Genomic DNA, 20,271 nt, shown 5'->3' on the forward strand with positions numbered 1-20,271 from the left:
ATTTTAGTATCGGAAGCGCTCGGATTTCCATTTGTAGTCCGTTTGTGGTCCGAAGTATTGACCAATCACGTTTGAGCAGGCTTTGGTTGCATGCAGGTCCGTGTGTATGCAAGAAAGTGGGCTGTGGCTAAATTTGGGAGCACAAGGTTTAACGACGATTTCGCTTTTCTTTTCTCTGAACCCTAGCTTTTTATTAGCTTTTTTTTTTTTTTAAACATATCTGCATTCAAATTGTCGTCAGACGTAAGCCGATGGCTTACCGAGATTGCTAATTGGACTGTAAACAATGACCGGTGGCTACTCCGGAAGCCCCCGAGGGCTAAATTGTCGTCAGATGATAGCCAATGGGTTTCGAGATTGGTCGACCCCGGAATCAAGGACTTATTGTTTCAAACAGGCCAGATACAAACTGGCGGCGTTGTGGTTTATATTCAGCGCTTTAAACCATAGGCAACTGTAAACTGCATGTGTGCAGTGCGAGAACAGAGAGCTTGGCAGGTGGGGCGACAGTGACGAAGGGGGTTCAGGGCCACTAAAACTACTCCATCTACTATTTACACATTAAAATGTATTCAAAAAGTGACTTAAGTACAGGAGCAAATGTAACCTGTTCCTTTCGCACCTCGCACCCACAGACAAGTTGTCATAAATTAAAGGAAAATATTTGCTTTCCTGTAATTCTGTACATCTCTCATGGTGAGATAGTAACTCTGAAGGGCACTATATGTCGGAACATGTGTGTGATTTGGTTGTGAGTCATGCTGTGAAGACTGAACAGGAGGCAGCCACAGGTTTTTCCTTTTTTCAATCTGCATGTCAATCAAGACACGGTGACTCTTCCATTGCATTCTTTTGACTCAACTTCATGCTTATCTCACAGGCTGACACACACACTCACACACTCACAAGCACGTAAACACACTCCTCTTACCCATCGGAGTCTTGGTAGTTGATGTTGAGTCTCTTGGCGGAGCCCAGCAACTCTGGAAAAAGACAGAGATGGGGGGAGGGGGGTGTGTGGAAAAAGACCATTACTATTTTCTGTATTTTTCTTTTCATCTATGCTCTCCAGAAATCCCTCCATCCCTACAGGACGCTGTGTGTGTGTGTGTGTGTGTGTGTGTGTGTTTTCACACTGTTTTTTTTTCTCCCCTCCCGCACTCCCGTCAAACAACTTGACAGCCCCGACAGAATGGGGAGCTTTCCTCACCTCCTGCCGCCTCACCCTTCCCTTCTCTCGGCGCGTCCTGACACCCTCACGGCAGCCAAATGATACATAAACAAAATGATTGTGCCTCGCAGAAATGCACCACTCCACCTCATTTGCACTTTGCTATCTCATCGCAGCTCTTTGGAGAGTGGCGACCATAAAACACAAGCACAAGCCGGGATAAAAACATACACAGATATTTCTTTTTCCGCAGCAGCACTTATTCTGCAAAAAACAGCATAAGTCAGTTAGCAAGACTGAACAAGCTCTTTTTTTTTTTTTCACTCACCTTGCAACAGACAGACTGCTACTTGTCCCATGTCTTACTCATTCACTCAAAGAGGGAACATACTGTAGTCCACTCATCTATCCTCTTGTACTAGCTCTGCTTCTGCGTGTGTTGCCTCGCCACAATAACCAAAATCACTACAAATGTGACGGAGACACAGAGTCAATATTTTCTATTAATTCAAAAAACTGTTCACGATGTCTCCAATTGAATACCAGCTGTCCTAAACCGGTTGGTCCCAGCAGTTACATTATGGAACCTCATGAGACAGCTACAAAGTTATCCAAGGACTGCAATGGAAACAGCCATTTTTTTTTTTTTTAATCCAAGGTATAAAGTCAAATACTTTTATTGTAACAACACTAACTTCTTCTTCTACATGCAGAATTCTCTTTTTTCTAAGTATCATCCGACGATCAAATCTGGCCATCGTCCCGACGCTCTACTCAACCCTTAAGAGCCTCATTCTGAATGACATCAACCCAGACTCCCATCTCCATCTCATACGTCCATCTCCAGCCCTCTAATGGGGGCAAGAAACTCTCCTCACACAGCTAAATATCCTCGAGCATCCTACAGCAGAGGTCTGCCGTAAAGGCCCTACTGTCCCCCGAGACCCACACGGGAGCCAGGCTGCCAAGGCCTCTGAATACAGAGCCATTCATGGCAGTCAATGTCCCTCACTGTTTTCTCCCACTTAGGTGTGGAAATTCTCATAAGTGTGTGTGTGTGTGTGTGTGTGTGTGTGTGTGTGTGGATGTGTGGGATAGAGAGAGACAGGAAGAGAAAGAAAAGTAGAGTTTGAGGTTGCTTGATTACAACTCGCCTGACAGACACTTTGACACGTCGCAGCAGGAAAAACACAGGTGTCAATAATAAAAATGTCCAGTTTCAAGGTCCTGGTATTGTGCACGCTGGCTCACTGTCATAGGACGGGGCCATTACCATTGACTACAAGTCAAAATGTCTGCCGTGACAAAGGCCCATCGGACAAGTTGTAATCAAGCCAGTGGTTTTGCCAGATTGTCTTAACCACTTTGCAGCGATTCACTCGGCAGAGCAATGTCATTTATTATCCATAGGTATGGTGACCAAAACTATGACACTGAGACCCAATTTGTACTAAATCGCAATTATCCTTCGAGTGAAAATGGCTGAATAAAACCTGTGGTGAAAGAAAAATGGAAAAAAGGGAGCGTTTAACAGCGGCGGATGCAGCACAAAGAAATTGGTTTGAGAAAGCTGTGCAGAAACTCAGAATAAACATTCCAGACACAACATGAAAAGAATAAGAGCACATGAAACAATTCATAGCATATGGGTCCCCAGTGGAGCACTGATTAAATATTAAATTCTGTCTTTCTCTCTGGTTTCATTGATGTTATTTCTCAGCTCAGGAGAAGTCGTAAAAAGGGGAAGTTATTCGGATTTTTCCAGCGCAGTCGGGTTTACTGTGAACAAGAGACACATGAAAACCTCAATAAGAGCACACGAAAACACTGCGCTGCATTCCTGTAATGTAACCAATTTGTAAAAACCCATTGATATTCCCCACCACCCCAGAATTTACAGACTTCATGTAGATACGATTCTATGACATTCAAGGAACGTCTTACAGGATGTCTCCCATCTCTTCTGGAGCTTACAGCGGATAAAGAAGGCATTCTCACTTCCACGGTTTGGAGATCAATTCCCACGGGAGCCTTCCGTGCCGCGAAAAGGGGGGGGGGGTTCGGAGGAAATTCTCTGCCAAGTGGCAACATGAATGTGCACAAACTGGGGAAAGTCCTGCTTTATGTTCGATGTACTCATTTTTTTTACAGCAATCCAGTGAAGTTTACATGCAGGCCTATGGCAGAGCTGTTGCTGCTGAAGACTCCAATGCATCAAAAAAAAACAAAAACAACAAGAGCCTAAAGGCACAAAAAGGCACATTGATAATGAGACAGATAGATGGGGTTGGGCGTGTTGGGCTGCTTGCCAAAACGGGGTCTAAACTGTTCCAGCGGTATGGAAAGAACAGGGCCTTTCAGGAGTTCTAGTTACAACATGAGCCGGCATTCCTCACATAGCACACCCACCACGCTATCCTACTCGCTCGCTGTCTCTCCGGCTATGCATCCACTAAACTGTCAACTCCCTTTTCCTCCCTTCTGCTCTCCATCCCCTCCCTGCTCCCCTCTTCGTCGTCTGCACAAAAGTAGTAGGGGGCTCCTTCTGACAACAGGATCAATTAAATGACCACCATTTTGACTCTCTTTTCTAAGTGTGCGCTTGTTTGTGTGTGTGTGTGTGTGTGTGTGTGTGTGTGTGTGTGTGTGTGTGTGTCTGCCCTCATCCCTCAACCCTAGGAGTTGGTGCAAACAGATAGTGTAGTAAATCTCAAGCATTGTTTTCTCGCAGGGACAGGGAAATTACAGGCTTTGCTCCCTGCTGAAAGCTGATGTCCGCGGCAACAAAAAAAAGAAGAAATTATTGAATGCTATGAGCCGAAGAGTTGTCAGCAGGGGAAGCCTTCTATTGTTTTCCACGGCCACAACAAACAAAGCGAAAGAAAGCCACGTGATGCTGTGTTTTGATAATGCTCTGAACTACTGTTGCTGGGCTGAAGCTGAAGCGTCCTGGGCAGAAGAAAGGGATCCTGGTGCTTTGATGTGGAGAACGCAGTTCACTTAGGAGCAAAGGAACGCTCCAAAGAGGGGGGAAATAAAGGGAGGAGGAGGAGGAGGAGGAGAAGGCTGGGAGAAGAAGAGATGAATCTCTACCTCCATTCAGGTGAGATCAGGGGAATGTTTGTTTTTGTTTTTTCAGTGTGTGTGTGTGTGTGTGTGTGTGTGTGTGTCAGGTGGATAAACAAGAACACGTGCACAGGACTTCTTGAAACACTTGCTGCCAGATCTCTTCGGCGTACGAACACAGAGAGGGGAGAGAAGCTGGAAAAGAAAGGGCTCGTCTCCTTCCACAAGGCTGCGGCTTCGCAAAACTCATTTTGAAAATGTCTTTGATTGCGGTCCACATTGCGGTTTTTGGCTCTTGTTTTGGGCTCCACCAACTCCTAAAAGAGAAATATCTGGCTCTTTAGAAGCCAAATGCTCCACCAGCTAGTCGCTACCTTTGTCTGTTTGCTGTTTGGCACTGGGCAGGTACTGTACAGCTGCTGTGACTGAACACAAGGCTGATGAGGGCGGCGGGGCTGAACCAGAATACTAAAGTTTCAGGTCTTGGAACCAAAACAATGGGCTACGTAGAGCTGAGGGGAACTGCAGACAAAACTGACTTGTGCAACTTTAAAGATGTAATACTGGTGAGTCCAGCTGTCTCAGTTGATGAGGGTGGGACCCTTTCTCTACTGCAGCAACACTTTGCGATATAATGGCTGATATAATGAGTGTGTCTTAACAAAAATGTCTGGTCCAGTGCATCTTAAATGTTGCTCGGTACAAAATGCTTCTCATATTGTACTGATGGTAAATCTAGTTGGCGTTTGTTGCGTGCAGCTTTCTGACTTTTGCCCTTTTCTTTTGATATCATATCAAAGCATATCTGAAATGTCTTTTCTTCCAGCTTCTTTTTTTGCCGCATTTCGCTGCCACATGTCACCTTGGAAATACAAGCCATTCTAAAAAAAAAAAAAAGACTATGCAAGCGTCAAGATTCACTTCTTTTTTCATTTCAATGTTTTAGAAAAACACTTTTCCACTGCTGTTTTAACAAAGTCAGAAAAGGACAATTGATTCAGGAGTTGTGGGTTGGGACGAGGCCCCCACACCGCGACGAGGTAGCAAGCATACAAACAGTGCAGCCACAGTGGCCTGGGGCGAGACCAAAATACAGGGGAGCGAGAAAAGGGGGGTAATTTAAGGTCATCATCTCTCCCTGGCAAGAAATGGTTTGCGGTCAGGTAAGGACCTCATCAAGGGAAACACTTATCTGAGGAACACATCCATCTAACTGCACTGATTACTGAGAGGGTAAACACAGACCCTCAAACCAAACCACCGAGGCAGAGCGGGGACCTGGCTTCCCTCCAGCTGTCCCACAGAATTCCTAATAAGGCTCCAAAAACATGATTAGGAATGTTTACTGCATGCAACACGAAGTTGCTGTTGGTCATAACCTGGGCTGCAGTTTAATATTACCAAGAAAACAGAAACAAAGTGCAGGTTTATAAACTTAAATTAGCTGTGTAATCCCAGTTTACAGCGTCTCCAGCAGTGCCAGCATCCTCGGCGGGTAGTGACCAAATCCCTGTAGTGGTGTGTATGAGCGTAAAACAACAACATTAAACTGGGATGTCATCGAAGCCTGAAGGCTGAATATGAAACGACACAGAGCCAGTCGGGGCTTATTTGCAGCAACACGGTGTTTATGAGAATACTTCAGCAAGCACTTTAGAACGTTGCCAGATCAAAACCGATGCGGCAGACCCAGAGATGTCGTCTTTTTTTTTTTATTCCGCTCCGTCTTCTTCCTTCCTACATTACCCACAATGCAACTCGAACATCGACAGCGGCCAATGTAGCCCCGAGCCTCTAGCCTCAAGCAGAGATGAGGAGTGGAGATACAGGGGTCTGATGAGCTCACACTCCTAGATTTTTTTCCCTTCCATTTTCAAACTTGTCTCCGGGCCCCCGGCCAGCGGCTGACTCGAGTGACATCACTAGAGGCAATGTATCAAATTTCGCTCAGCTCCCCCTGGAGCCCACAAAAAGCTTTACACAACGTTTTTCACATATGCAGTAATACTCCCCAACACCTGTAAACAGATTTTTACTGTGGAGCGTTAACCTTGATTGAAACATATACCACACACACTCCTGTCTAGACCCGACTAGTCGGTTACATATGGTTTACAGCTCGCCTGCTTACCCACTCCCACTCCCACTCCCGCGACCACATCACCCCTGTCCTCCGGAACCTCCACTGGCTCCCTGTCCAACAACGGATCCAATTCAAAGTCCTTCTCCTCACTCACAAATTATCACCATTTTAACTTATGGTAAAGCCCTCTATAAATAAAATGTATTATCATTATTAATATTACTATAATAATAATAATAATACTATAATAAATGAAAACATTGCTAAAGTTTGTCCTCAGTCAGGCTGAAGGCTGCGTTTGGACTCCACCAAAAATGTCACCTGCTTAGGAGAGACATCTGATTGTCAGGTGTAATCAGCTCTGCAATCCCGCTAAGCCATAGACCCACAGCCTGATATGTGATGAATGCTAAGGCTGCCGGGTGAATGGAGGCCCGCGCGACTGCCTGCAGAGACAAACAAGCCCTGAAGCAACGGCAGCGTCAGTCTTTAAATAGGCGAGTGAGCGGCAGCCAAGTGGGGTTTCCTGACTGAGTGCAACAGAACACCTTTTGCTTTATCTCCAGGGACACAATGAGTGTGCGTTGTGCATACGCCGTGAATGGAAACAGAACTGGTTCGCTTGCTTGTATGCATATGTGTGTGTTTATGGCAATGTGTTTGAGTAAACCGTGTAAGCCGTGTGCATGTACTGTTGATGGCGGCTGGAGTTTACTGGCAGAGTTTCCTAACACTGCAGAGGAAAGAGAGGACAGTATAAACAGTGCACACCACACACCCAAGGGCATACACATACACCAAAATTTGCAAAGTGACACACTTTCGCTTCATCAATTCTTCATCAATTGGCCCGTCGCTGCATCGTTTGCCGCAAGAATAAACGCCGGGAACTGGGTCTTGAGAAAAACCCTCAACATCAAAAACAGCTCCGGGCCGCATTATCCAATAAATTTGCTCCATTGTTAAAAATGTAGAGAGTAATCTCCTGCGGTGCTGGCAACTAGGTCAGACACATTCAAAACTCGCTGACAATGAGCTAGCGTGGAACTGACACAGACGATCTGTAGTGTAAATGAGAGTGTGCACGTGAACCAGCGTTGCTGCATCTGTGTAAACCCCCCACCCCCCCTCCTCCAAGCAGCAGCAGATTACAGCAGGCGTAGACACACCTGCACGTTTCATATTACGTAACATGTCTCAACCCTGCAGCTCGGGTACAAAACACTTTACATACCATTCAAATCATCTGTTTACTCTGCTTACCCAGCTCAATGCAGAGCTCCTCCTTTATTTCCATGCACTCTTTTTTCACGACTTTTAGACATGAGGGCTCTGCGTTGGACTGTTTACTACATCAAAAGATTTTACCCATCTCACCGACTCCTATCGATACTTCCCTGGGTGTACTGTGGTACGATCAAGTTTTGGAATTTCATCTGTATGGCAAAAAAAAGGTCAAACTGGATTGGAATCAAAACATCAGCTAAAATGCACCAAGAGTCATGTTAATTCAGTTCTTTCACATCCAACCAAGCCAAGTGTCTCACTGGCAATACAGTCATGTTCAACTGAACAGATAGACATTTTGCCATACCATTTCCAGATTCGTTTTTGAAACTTCCACGGGTACAAGTGACAAGGACTGTAGTGCAGGGGGAACGGTCTGTTTCAAATGGTAAGAAAAAGCTATTTAGATTTCTTCAACATTGCCTAAATGGATGGGGGGGGGGGGGGGGGGGGGGTTCTAGAAGGTACACTTTGGTTGCTTGGGGTATATAATCATACTTTTGCTACAAATGGTGGTAGAGTTAAAAATAATCATCTTGGAATTTTTTGTTTTCCGCACAATTAGCAGAAAATCAGTTCTTTCCAGGAAACCTCAGAGGAAGTTAGAGCGGTACTGGGGTAAAACCTGCCCCAGATGATCCATCCCTGATTATCCATGAATCCATGATTATCCTCAACTACAACCACAGACACACAAAGAAACAATACTCCAATGCCCATCCATTTTAGTCTGAGATGCTCCCTTTCCTTTTCTTTTTCTCTGCTGTGTGTCTAGTCGCTAGGCAGAGACCAATCCCCATCCCAGAACCACGGCTAGTACTGAGGAGGTCTGGGGTGTAATGAGAGGAAACATGACACAGGTTCAGGAAGAGTTCACCTGCCTGAAAGTGGAAAACTTTTTTATATTTGTTGCACAGCTTATGCTGGCTCATCACCGTCTACCCCTTGATGCCGTGGAGGTGTCTACTGTGTGCAGCACTTTCCCACTGTCAGTTTCTTTTTTTTTGTTTTTTTTTTAAATGCCATTTTTCAAAAAGCCAAGACGTTCCCATCTCACTAACGACAGTGATTTTTCTTGCCAAGTGACTTGATTTATACTTGTGACGATCTCTGAAATGAAGTCACGCTCAAGTTGGACTGGACTCTGGACTAGAATGTGAAGACTTGTGACCTGGTTCCAGTCAGGTCCTGAGGGTTTCCACCAACTCTTCCCTCATTTCTATTTGAAAATAGTGAGAATACTGTTGCAAAGCCTTGAGGCAATTTCTGATTACGCTGCTGTCGGGGAAAAAACAAACAACAAAATCAATTTCACAAAGGCGACTTTGCTGAGTGACCCCCTACAGCTAGTTAGTTAACTGTCATGTGATTATTGGACTTAAGCAAAACACCAGCATGAGGTCACACACTCCCACGTGGACGGAAAAGTCATTACAATTCTCATTCAGCCTAAGAGGCGAGGATCAATACGCTGTTGTCCCTACATAATGTGGAAATTAGGGTGATCGAGATGCCAAAACAGTGTATGGCACTAATAGCTTGATAAACCATATCCAACTTTCTCCACACAACATAACCCCCCCCCCCCCCCCCCAGCCTCTGTCAAGCAACATTTGAGAAGTTTGAAGGAGTTTATAGAAATTCCTTTTTATATCTTGTGCCATTTTGGTATTGGTATAAATAAATCAGGTGTCACATTGCAAGTGTTGAGAAATGTACACGACGTACAGCCCAACTCAAACTTAATGGAAAACTAAAGTTTATTACAACTAGCAACTAGCACTGATCATCATTTCTATTAATTATGCTAACATTGTACTAGCCAAAGTAATTGGAGAGATCGGGAAACACGGCAACATCGCTAAAAAGAGCGGACAGGTTGTAAACAAATCCTCAGGTTAGCAAACAAATGAGAACAAAGGCAAACGGACATCTATCACAGGCAGACTTCCTGGCTGAACTTTGACCCATTGTGCTTGCCGTAGCTGTGTCACACACACACACACACATACACCTTCTTTCCTGTGCAATGGGGGATTATTTGGAACATTACGGGTGCGCTCACTAACAGTTTTGCCTCCATATAAAGTTCAGATAATCTGGCTAAACTGTTAGCTTGTTGTTAGCTCATGCGTGTTGCTCCATCGGACCGATCTTTAGCTACGTTGCTGTGTTCCGTTTCTCAGATTAGCTGAGTGCAATTTTATAATATCCAACGGACGGCTAGGACTATGAAAATAAAGTTCTAATAAATACACCCTGCAAGCTTTCTGTTAATCATAAACAAGACCAAGCAAACTGAGCTTCATGTATGAAAACAGATATAACCTACATTACATCCATAAGCCTAGAGGCGCCCTGGATTTATAATAATAATAATAATAATAATAATAATAATAATAATAGTAGTAATAATAATAATATGGGACCAATTCCACCCCACAAGTAACAGAGCATAGATAAGTGAAAGCAATGACAAATAGTGCAGTAAGAAAAAGCAGGCGCAGGATTAAGGCGACACAGTTTTGATCTTTTGAAAGTTTGAGAGTCACAGTTTCGCAGTTGATACATCTATTGCATCGTAAAAACCGGCGCACGCCCTGCTTCAGTCTGTGTGGAAGCCAGATGATGAATAACAAACGGCAATCTCTGATTCCACTCCTTCCTCCCATGTCACAGGTTTGCCTAACACACACACACACTGATCTAAATATCATCCAAGAAGTTGTTCTCATTACAGTGCGGTAATGGTATCCTATTCGGAGGCACAGTAGCTTATCACGCAACTACAAAGCCGGGAGATATGAACAGCCACCACAGACAGGTGATTTCTATTTGCGTCCAATTCGGAGTAAGAGACGGGAGGAATTGAGGGGAGGGGGGGGGGGGATCAAGGTATTAAAAAAAAAAAGGAAAAAAACAAAATGGTGCAAAGGAGATCAAAGCCACAACAGCAGCTTCTCCTGCTGATTCTCATTACCGCCACCAGATACTGATACAGCCCGATTCCTCCCATCCGCCACACGCATTCCTTACCCATACAGTCTACACATTCATGTAAACACACACACCTTGTCAGACAATCCCATTAGCCCTGTCTGTACAAGAGCAAAAAAACAATTCCTCAGAAAACTCAGAATAAACCGCCGACAGATATGTTTTGTTGTTTTTTTCCCCCCTATCTTATCACCAGGTTCAAACCCCCCCCCCCCCAAAAAAAAGAATACATTTGCAGGGCGTGTATGGGCGGGGTAGAAACCAGCGACACCATGCCTCACACTGATTGCTACATTCACGCACCTGCCTGAATGACGGCTCGATTTTTTAGAAACGGAGGGTGGGGGGCAAGAATGGAGCTCAATGAGGATGAGTGCCAGACTCCGCAATGCGCAGCCTGGAGCGAGTAATAAAAGGCTAGTTATGCTAGATTAAATGACGCTGTCTATTGCAACCACACACACACACACACACACACACACACACACTTCTTAAATCCTTTGGTAAATTCCTCAGCAATCCTAGACAGGCTACCCCATCTGCCATGGGGAGGAAAGGGGTCAGGATTAATGTGTGTGTGTGTGTGTGTGTGTGTGTGTGTGTGTGTGATACAGCGCAAGAGTAGGTGAACTCGAAAGCTGTTCACACACTACTTGGCTGCTACCCAACTGTCTAATAAAGTAGAAGACTGATTAGCCCAGTTAGCCCGGTTGGCCAGTGGGCTAACTACAACACCCTGCTGCTGCAGACTCAAAACGCTACAGATCGAAGAGTTGACGGACAATCGACTACTCGTGTGTTTTGGCACATGCTGCATGTATGCACGGAGACAGCACCCGTGTTTTAATCCACCCAAGAACACATACTTATACACACACGCATGCACACATACACCTCCTCTTGCGCACTCTTAAATCTAACAGACCTCTAATCTGACACTCTGACAGATGGGTTATCGCCCTAATTCAAGGTACAGGGATGAAGGAAGGAGGAGGCCAAGATAAAAAGGATACAGGGCGGAGTTGGGGGTTGTTGTTTATACGCAAAAGGAAGACCCCGAACTCAATATCTTGAAGTAAATAGTTCATCGTTTTGGGAAATGCGCTTACCGGTATTCAGGGGTGAGATGAGAAGATCTATGTCAAGCTCGTACCTGTGCGTTAAGCGCGAGGAGCTGGAAGCCAGGATGCCGTTGGCCAAGCGTAGCATTAAAACCGGAGGTATGGGGAAACGGCTAGCCTGGCTGTGACGTGGAAAATTAGGCCGACAGACAAGGGCATTCCCCAAAATGTTCCACTATCAAAAGTTACCACAGATTTAAACCTGCAATAAATTGATTTTATTTTGGCCACTTAGGAGCAGCGGAAACACGTTGCGACAGGTATGATATCGTCACCCTTTAAGTCGATAAGGCGAACTTGTTAGCAAAGAGCTGCTTATTTACACATCCAACAGTTACGTAGCAACATTATCATTCATTTGGAGTTGTGTCTCCTGATGAATGTAAGTCCAATATTCTTTAAGCTTTGTTTTTGGTCTCTTCCAAAACCTATTGGAAATATCCAGCTCTTTAGCTGCTAAATGCTCCATTATTTTCACCAAGCCATAGCGAAGCTGAGGGCAGTCTTTGGGGAGACTGAGAGCACGCAGGGGATGAAACGAAGGTCAAAACAAGAAATGGCAATCTTAAGTATTTAATTATGAATGAGATCCTCACCAGCCGAGCTTCAAATGAGACTTGACAATACAGGGATACATCTGCGGAAGCAAAGATGTGAATAAAGAAATGCTAACAGTGAGTAGGCCTAAGTTTGTTGAAGAAACTTAGAAACTACAACTTATTGTAGAAAGGCCATTAATGATTCATCAATAAGAAAAAAAAAAACACACCACCAGTGTGGACTGTGAATTTCTGTTTTTGAAGTGTGAAGAGAATTCTTAAGCAAGTTCCCAATGGGAACCCCCAATTTACTGCAATGAGTTTCGCTGGTGTTGAAGCTGATGGATTTCAGAAACGAGCAGCCTCAGAACAAAAAAAATGATCAAAATGAATCTCAGCGGACGGCAATATAAAACATCACTCTTTCCTAACCACAACTCTAATACTCGATGAATCAATTAGTTGATCAGCAGAAAAACTCATTGGCAAACCTTACGTCAATTGGTTAATTGTTGGGAGTCGTTTTTTTCAAGCATTCCCTGGTGGTGTGAGGAATTACTACTTTTGTCTGTTTTACGTCGTTGAATGTCGAATGCGTTTTTGAAAACTGTTGGTCAGATAAAAATCTGAGCGTTGGTTGGCTGCTCCGCCACTTTGCTCCACAGAAGATGAATCCTATTGGCTTCGGTGATCCCGTGACTTTTCTTCTAGCGCCACCATCAGGTCAAAGTTTCACTTTGTCCAACACTTTGATTTACGGCCAAATACCTGCAAAGCTAACAGCCTCCCCTGAGTGATTCATATAGGCTCTACGCTGTTCACCCACCCTAGGAAGGCTTAAGTTCAGTACAGCAGGTGGTTCCAATTTGATAATTGAAAAATTTACTAAAACCAGATTGTATTAGTACTTTACCATACATACTTAACATTTGCAGGCCTCCGAAATCTGTTTAATTTAGTTGATCTGAGGGTCATGTGGTTGATCATGGCGGGTGTTCACCAGCATTCACTTAGGACTCAGCTGATAATACCATAACAGAGATGTGATTATGATGTGCTGATCACATCTACTTTATGAACCAGCCTGCAGACTCACTGCTGTTACCTGCATGTTCGGTGAAAACGTGCCCAAGACCGGTGAAGGTCTGAGTCATCGGCGCATCGTGTGCGGATCAAATGGCCGACACAATAGGCGTTCAAATATGATCTTTTGCCTTTGTGTCCATCTGTCCATTGAGAATTACCTAAAGGCCTTGTATTTACCATGGCAGAGAAGAGGGTTGGGCTGTGGGTCAAGATGAAAGCAAGCATGTGTTGCAACAAAAGACCTTGTAATCAGGCTGGCCTTTGAAGAACCTCTAGCCTCTAATGGTCCCAATTCAGGGAGGGGCGAGCAACACCCACGTCAGTCCACTTCTAGTCAAGAGTGTGTGAGAGGGGTACACTTTGGGCAAGATGACTTTACCGAGCTGTCCCTCTAACTGCAACACAATGTGAGTAGCTGGGCAGAGGCCACAGCCTTCTGTGTAACCGCTATATCTCTGTCTACAATGAGCCCGTCTGATTTGTCAGCTTGCAACAGCTAAGCAAAAAAAGAGGGAGGCTGTGGTAAGTCCACTTAAATTGCCTGAGCACCCAACCTGATGTCAGCAGATGGCTGATCGGAGAAGAAACCTCCCATCTCAGCTCCCTGTCCGTCAGCCAGCCTCAGTGCAACTGCTAATCCCCTGGGGACACGTCTCCTCTGCCACCCCCCAGCCAGCTCTACCCTCAGGTCCCTTCGTCCAGCATCACAAGTGATAACACAAACAATGGTATTTACAGGCTGACGCCAGTTTTATTATGTCATTCTTTAGCAAAGGCTGACATTTTGTGCTGACTTATTGCAGTTTGGCTTGCTGTTGCAGCAGTGGCCGGGACACACGGCTCACGGAGGCAATTAAGGTACTTTAATACCCTTCGCGCCTGATTGCAGCAATCTGCACCCATTATAAAAAAACAAAACGTCAGAAACATCCATTCATCTGCTTAGATATCATAGAAAGAAAGATGCTCCGTGTGACTCCAGAACTTGCCTGAGAATCATCGTTTTTTTAGGTTTCCTTTAGTATCAAAGTAATCCAGTGATAGTTGTCATGACATCCATAGGTAAACTGCAAACAGCAACTGCTAATGGCTAATTCGGCATAATTTTCATGGTGACAATTTGCCAAAATGCAACACTGCACTTCCTGTTTACAAGGGGGGATGGAGACAGTGTCAGACTTTGAAAACCCCTGATTTAAACAAATACATTGAGCCATTTTTGACCAACTAGTGCTAGGAAAAGTCGTGAACTAAATGGCCCCTTTGCGCATCCATTTGGTAATTTTGGTATTTTGCTTGATCAATGACTTAAATGAACCGATTTTTACAGTAGCTGTTGATTCATTTTCCCTCATCGACTAAGCACTAGTTTCAGCACTAGATCTTTGCAATTTGCTACTGCTAATTTGCTACACTGTGGTGTTTGAAAGGATGTTGGAGTGAAAAGGGGGGATTGAAAACACCTGAAAGACAACAACAATATTGTGGTAGGAAGGTTGATATTCGATGGTAGGAGCAACTCTAAGATGCAAAGAGTTCCCTTACAAAATTACTACTCGGTTTAATAGTGAATATAAAAATAAAAGAACATGGTATTTAAGCCTTTAGAGACCTCTCCCACACCACACTGTGATGAATCTTTTAATCAGCCATCCGAAATATTGGACTAATAAACAAAAGGAAGGAACAGGAAGCATCCTCCAGTAGTTTCGTACTGCGTAACTGTCACACTCCCAAACAACCCCACAACACGAGCACACAAACAGCCAATCCCTTTCTGCCAAGTCCCGTGCATCAAGCCAGACCAGCTGACCAGACACCCCCCTCTGTCAATACTTTGTGTTCGTGTCTGTCCACCACATGCTTGGTCACTCCCTGACCCCCAACGTTCAGAGTGCACAGGTGCCTCCCTCCTCCATATGCACCCAGCTCCGGCCCAAGGCTTAACCCGGAGGCTTGGGAATGTCCAGCATGTCAGCCTGACACCACCACCACCACCACCACAACAGCTTAAAAAGCACCTGACCCCTCCTGAAGCTTTGCACTTATGGATAAGTTGTGTTTGTTAGCAGAATGTCACTTGAGCTCACAAGGGGGTCTGTAATGGTCATTGTACCTTACAATACAAATGCGTTGGAACGAACAACACACTAAATATTTTGCTATTCTTAGAGTAGCGGGACAAAATGTTAAGTGTTGTCCTGTGGGTGGCATACCAGGAAGGGCGCTGGGAGCATTCAAATTAAATAGGTTTATCCCACTGGAAAGCATGAAAGTCTTCGGGAAACAAGACGATCACATGTGTTATTTTCAAATGTGATATCTTGAACTTTGATCTTTGAACATGTTGTCATGCTGACACTCGCACTGGGCTAAGTGCAGCCTCACAGAGTTGCTAGTGCGGCTATAGACTCGTACTCTTGTTGTTACCATTTAGTCCAATGGTGACTGTGATTTTCCCCATATCCGTCTCAACGTCATGGCATTTTATTTGTGTGCAATTTTCACGCACACCTTGGTATGCCGTGAATACGCTGCTTTCTAAGAAGTACAAATAATGCGCCTGCAACACAAACAAAAAAGCAATAACGGCCCTTTTTGCATTAGCAAACAGCGTAAAAACTGTTTTAATTTCATTGTGACTTTAACTTAATGAAACACCTCAAGGGTCAAAGTTTATAGTACATTGCACGACCCTATTTTTGGGATTTTTAAAAAACCTGTCAAAGCAGGTCACTACTAACCAATCAATCAACCCTTATTGACAGGGCCGCTCTGTAAATGGGAGACAGTGGAGGTCAGTCTGCAGAGCGCTCGCTGCCAGCTGAAGCATCTGCTGTGCTGCTGCAGTCAGACACCGCAGGCTCTGACGGAAGTGACAAATGACTACAACACTGACGAGGTCCTGCAAGGGGTCCTCGAGGACCAGCGCTGTTGAAAGCAGGGCGTGGGAGTGAGTGTGACGGAGGGAGATTACGAGAGAAATGCACGGGCAAAATGCCATTTTTCTGTCCACTTGGGCAACGATTCGAAAACTTTCTAGCACACATTTGAGCAATATCGCTGTCTCGTGCTGTTGGCATGCAGGTGCTAAAAGCATGAGCCATAAAGGCATAAAGTATAGAGCTCTGCTCTTATCATTATATAGTGGTCAGCTGCTGTGCTTGCCTGGTGAACGTATAACTTTTACTGAGCTCAGGAAAGTCAACTGAGCAAGAAAACAGCTGACCAATCCTGCTTATAATGAGGTTGGCACCACCCACCTGTTACATACATACAATTATCTATTGACGTCATTTCTTTTGTCTTCCATAATTCTCATCCGGGAGCTGCCCAGCACGCAACCCTGGGCATTTGTATTTGGCCACTGAGCTGCTGAGTGCCTTGCTCAAGGGCACCTTGATGGTAGCCTATAAAAGAGCAGAGAGCTGACCACTCATTCACTTTCCCCAGCCGCATTTTCCCAGCCAGTTAAGCGGTCATCATACAGAAGTACAAAGCACAGTACAAAAACAGGCAATATCACTTTTAATATTCTCTGACGAGCTGCTGTCGCTGTCTGTGTAGTGGGTAAAAGTGTGTAACAGGCTTTTTTTTTCCCTGACAGCCACAGCTTTGTTCCCAGAGCTTGTCACTGAGCAGCCAGCCACGCTGATGAAAGCCCAGAACAGATAACGCCACAAAGAGAGGCTTCAACTTCACAGCCTGCTTGGCCTTAACTTTCCCTCCGGGCTTGGATAAGGGAGAACCCTGTCATTTACAACAATGCTACTGTACAGGCGAGCTCGCTTGTCGCCTGACTTGGAATCTGTGCAGATAAGGAACTCTGAATGAAGAAGAAGAAGAAGAAGAAGAATACGAAGAAGAAAGCCCCCTGCAACCCACACAGCAAGAAGCACGAGCTGCAGGGGTCTGCATTTAGGAGATTAGCTCGAGTGGTGCTGCAGTTTGAATCCACTTAGTTTCAAATTGAAGTGTGTGTGTGTGTGGGGGGGGTTTGTGGTCGACAGCTGAACATGATCCTGTAGTTTATCACAAAGAAACTGCACTTGGTTTAGAAGTAACAACAACATCGCCCACGGTGGTAGCTACGGCTCTGCTATCTAAGTTCTACTTCACAGTGGAAACAATTACACTCCCAGGCCCAGAGCAAACACAAAATCACTTAGTAATAACACAAACCCGTGTATCCCCCATGCCTCCACTAGCTCCACACTCACTTGTTTTGTTGCACTTGACTTTGGAGAGAAGTTTGTGCGCCAGCAGAAGATCTCCACTCTTCACAGCCACCAGCAGATCCTGTTCTTTTCCCATGATTACAGGCCTAACCACAGACTCACAAACTGCTCACAGTCGTCGCGTTTTTTGTTTTTTTTTTGTTTGTTTTTGTCTTTTTAATGCTCCTTCAGGCGGACGGCTTCAGCAAACATTTGTCAGTTAACAGGGAGCTGCTGAATAGAAGGCTTGGCAGTATCTAGAGTGAAGGAGCCTCAGGTAAACTGGTCCAGGAGGCTTTTTTTGCCCTCGCTGTTGGAGTTTGGGTCCATTGTCCATCCGCTGACGGGTGCTCGGCTGTTTGACGGCGATCCTGGATCTGGAGTCACAGTTAGGACGAGTGCGGTTTTAGTTGCCTGCGGGGCTGAGAGTGTGTTCATACTCTATCGCCGTCAACCTGGAGGCAGCAGCAGCCCAGCCTGCCATTACAGTGCAGAGGGAATGCTAGAGAGACAGGGACAGAGAGAAATCACTACGTGTACCATCATTTCAAAATTACATTCAATGGAAAGAGTAGCCTCTTTGTAGCACTACCATAACAATGACTCATGACTGTGACTTCTCCGCCATACGAACCTATGGGTAGGGCTGGGTATCAGACCTCAATACTTCTGCAATACTGCAGAAATGCATCTGTAGTACAGAGCCTCGATTGCTCAACTGTGTGTTGAGCAATCTGTGTGTGTACGTGTTCATTCATCGCGCAGTCTTGATTTAAAAATCATAATTTCCAAATTATAGACTATTTTGATAAGGCAAGGCATTGACCTTTTTCAGAGCAGACACTTTGACTTGTCATAGTAGGTCAAGCACGGGTGTTTCCGATAATGTCCATGATGGCTGTGTTCCATTCAAGTGTCCCAGTAAGATACGAAAGTGTGACAGTGAGCCAGCAGGCACAATACCAGGAACCTGACGCTGAAGCCGCCACATGGAATTCAGCCCTCATTCGTTTTTTTATTACTTACACCTGTGCTTTCCCTCCTGTGACATGTCAGAATGTCATGTAAAAAAAGGCCTGACCGATAAATTAGCCTGGCTGATATTAGCTTATTGCAGATGTATCGTGTTGCTATGCGTCGACCGATGAATAACAATTGCTGCACATGCATGTCAAAGATGTGCAGGTATGTATATGTGTTAGAAACAGTTGTCCATCTGAAAGTTTATTCGTCAACTTTAAAATGTCCTGCTTGGTACAGTGCAATTCTTTAATAAATTAATTTAAAAAAAAATTTTTTAACTAATCTCAATTGTTTCTTTCTGATTAATCTAAGAACCATTTGGTGTATAAAATGTCAGGGAATTGTAAATGAGTGGAAGCGTCCATCACAGTTTCCAATAGCCTATGATGACACATTCAAATCTCTCTGGGGTTTTTTCATTCAACAGCATGAGTGACAAGGTAAAGTGTTATGTCTTAATCGCAGCAAACAAGGCAGTTTTTGATGGACGCATGCTGTCAGGATCAGGCTTGTGACTTCAACTTGACCCAACTTCTGTTTGTTTTCACAGATTCAGGAAGCCCGGTCCCTCAGGAGCGTGCAGCTAATCTGTTACTCTTTCCCGTGCAGGAATAAGTTCTCCGTCCATCGATAACATTCCCCCAAACTTTAAGGAAGCGCCGTTTCAGTCAAAGCCGTGTCTGGTGTTCTGCCAGCTTACGTCTTTGGAAAGAGTTCTGTGTTTTCCTCTCCAAGAAGGAAAGCGAGGCAGAGGTGACCGCTGCTTCAGAAAACCAATTTGCCTGAAATCTCAATCACGTGGAACAGCGAGTGAAGAAACAGCAGTAAAAGAGGGACACAAAATAGGTGTAGAAACAGTCCCCCTACTACTACTACTACTACTGAGGCAACAGCAAACAGGCTGCACCAGGGAGCTACACAGCCTCCAGTTAGAATAATTCAAGATTATTCTGTGTGCAAAACAAAACCACAGTTAGGACTAAGCTAGGAGGCAATTTTGGGGGAGATGGTGCAAGCAGAGCACTATCTCCCCTGTGTCGGTGAGTAGTTACTATGTAAGCAATGGAGAAATGAAGCAGCAGCCAGATGTTTTGAGATAGTCCTAGACATTTGTTTAGCAGACCTCAGAAGCATATTTATTCTCCCTGACATCCCAACAGGCTTTTGCCTTCAGTTGAGTTTGAATTCACGGCCTATGTTGTGACCAAGGATACACTTTGCAAGTCAAAAACATTAGTAGGCTGTCTTGTCTTCCAGCCTATTTAGGGCTGTTGGACGGACAGTTCAGTTATTCCACCGGACTATTGCGTGATCGTGGAGCGGTGTAGCCCAGCAGCAGATGCCAACGCATGTCTTTGCACTGACACACAATCTAAAACTAGGCAGGCGCCTTGCCAGGCAGTACACACACTGCATGGCCCTTCACTGACATGAGCCAGAATGTAAACAAGGAGTCCAAAAACGGCTTGTTAGTCTAAATGTCAATGGGTAGAGCAGTAGTTAAATGGGCTTTGGTGGCTATGGGTGACTTTCTCGTGGAATTCTGAGTGACAGGTGTCACACATGAAAGGAAGCCCATGATAAATCCTTCGGTCTCGTGTTCTACCTCAAAATATTTACAGTAATGTAGTGAAAATTATTTTATGACGGAAGCAAATGAGGGAATCTCAATTTATTGCCA

At 44.8% G+C, this 20,271-nt stretch overlaps 1 protein-coding gene across 1 annotated transcript in view; it reads right to left on the reverse strand.

The window, feature by feature from the left end:
* LOC139307147 (caskin-2-like) overlaps window positions 1-17,664 on the reverse strand; it is a 42,074-nt gene extending 24,410 nt beyond the window's left edge. Inside the window, exons 1-2 of the mRNA XM_070931030.1 lie at window positions 17,571-17,664; window positions 932-983 (exon numbers count right to left, since the gene is read on the reverse strand). Of these exons, the coding sequence (XP_070787131.1) occupies window positions 932-983; window positions 17,571-17,664 (146 nt within the window). The remainder of the gene's footprint in view (window positions 1-931; window positions 984-17,570) is intronic.
* Window positions 17,665-20,271: the final 2,607 nt, after the last annotated feature.

This window comes from Enoplosus armatus (assembly GCF_043641665.1).
Source record: "Enoplosus armatus isolate fEnoArm2 chromosome 20 unlocalized genomic scaffold, fEnoArm2.hap1 SUPER_20_unloc_1, whole genome shotgun sequence".
Taxonomy (NCBI): domain Eukaryota; kingdom Metazoa; phylum Chordata; class Actinopteri; order Centrarchiformes; family Enoplosidae; genus Enoplosus; species Enoplosus armatus.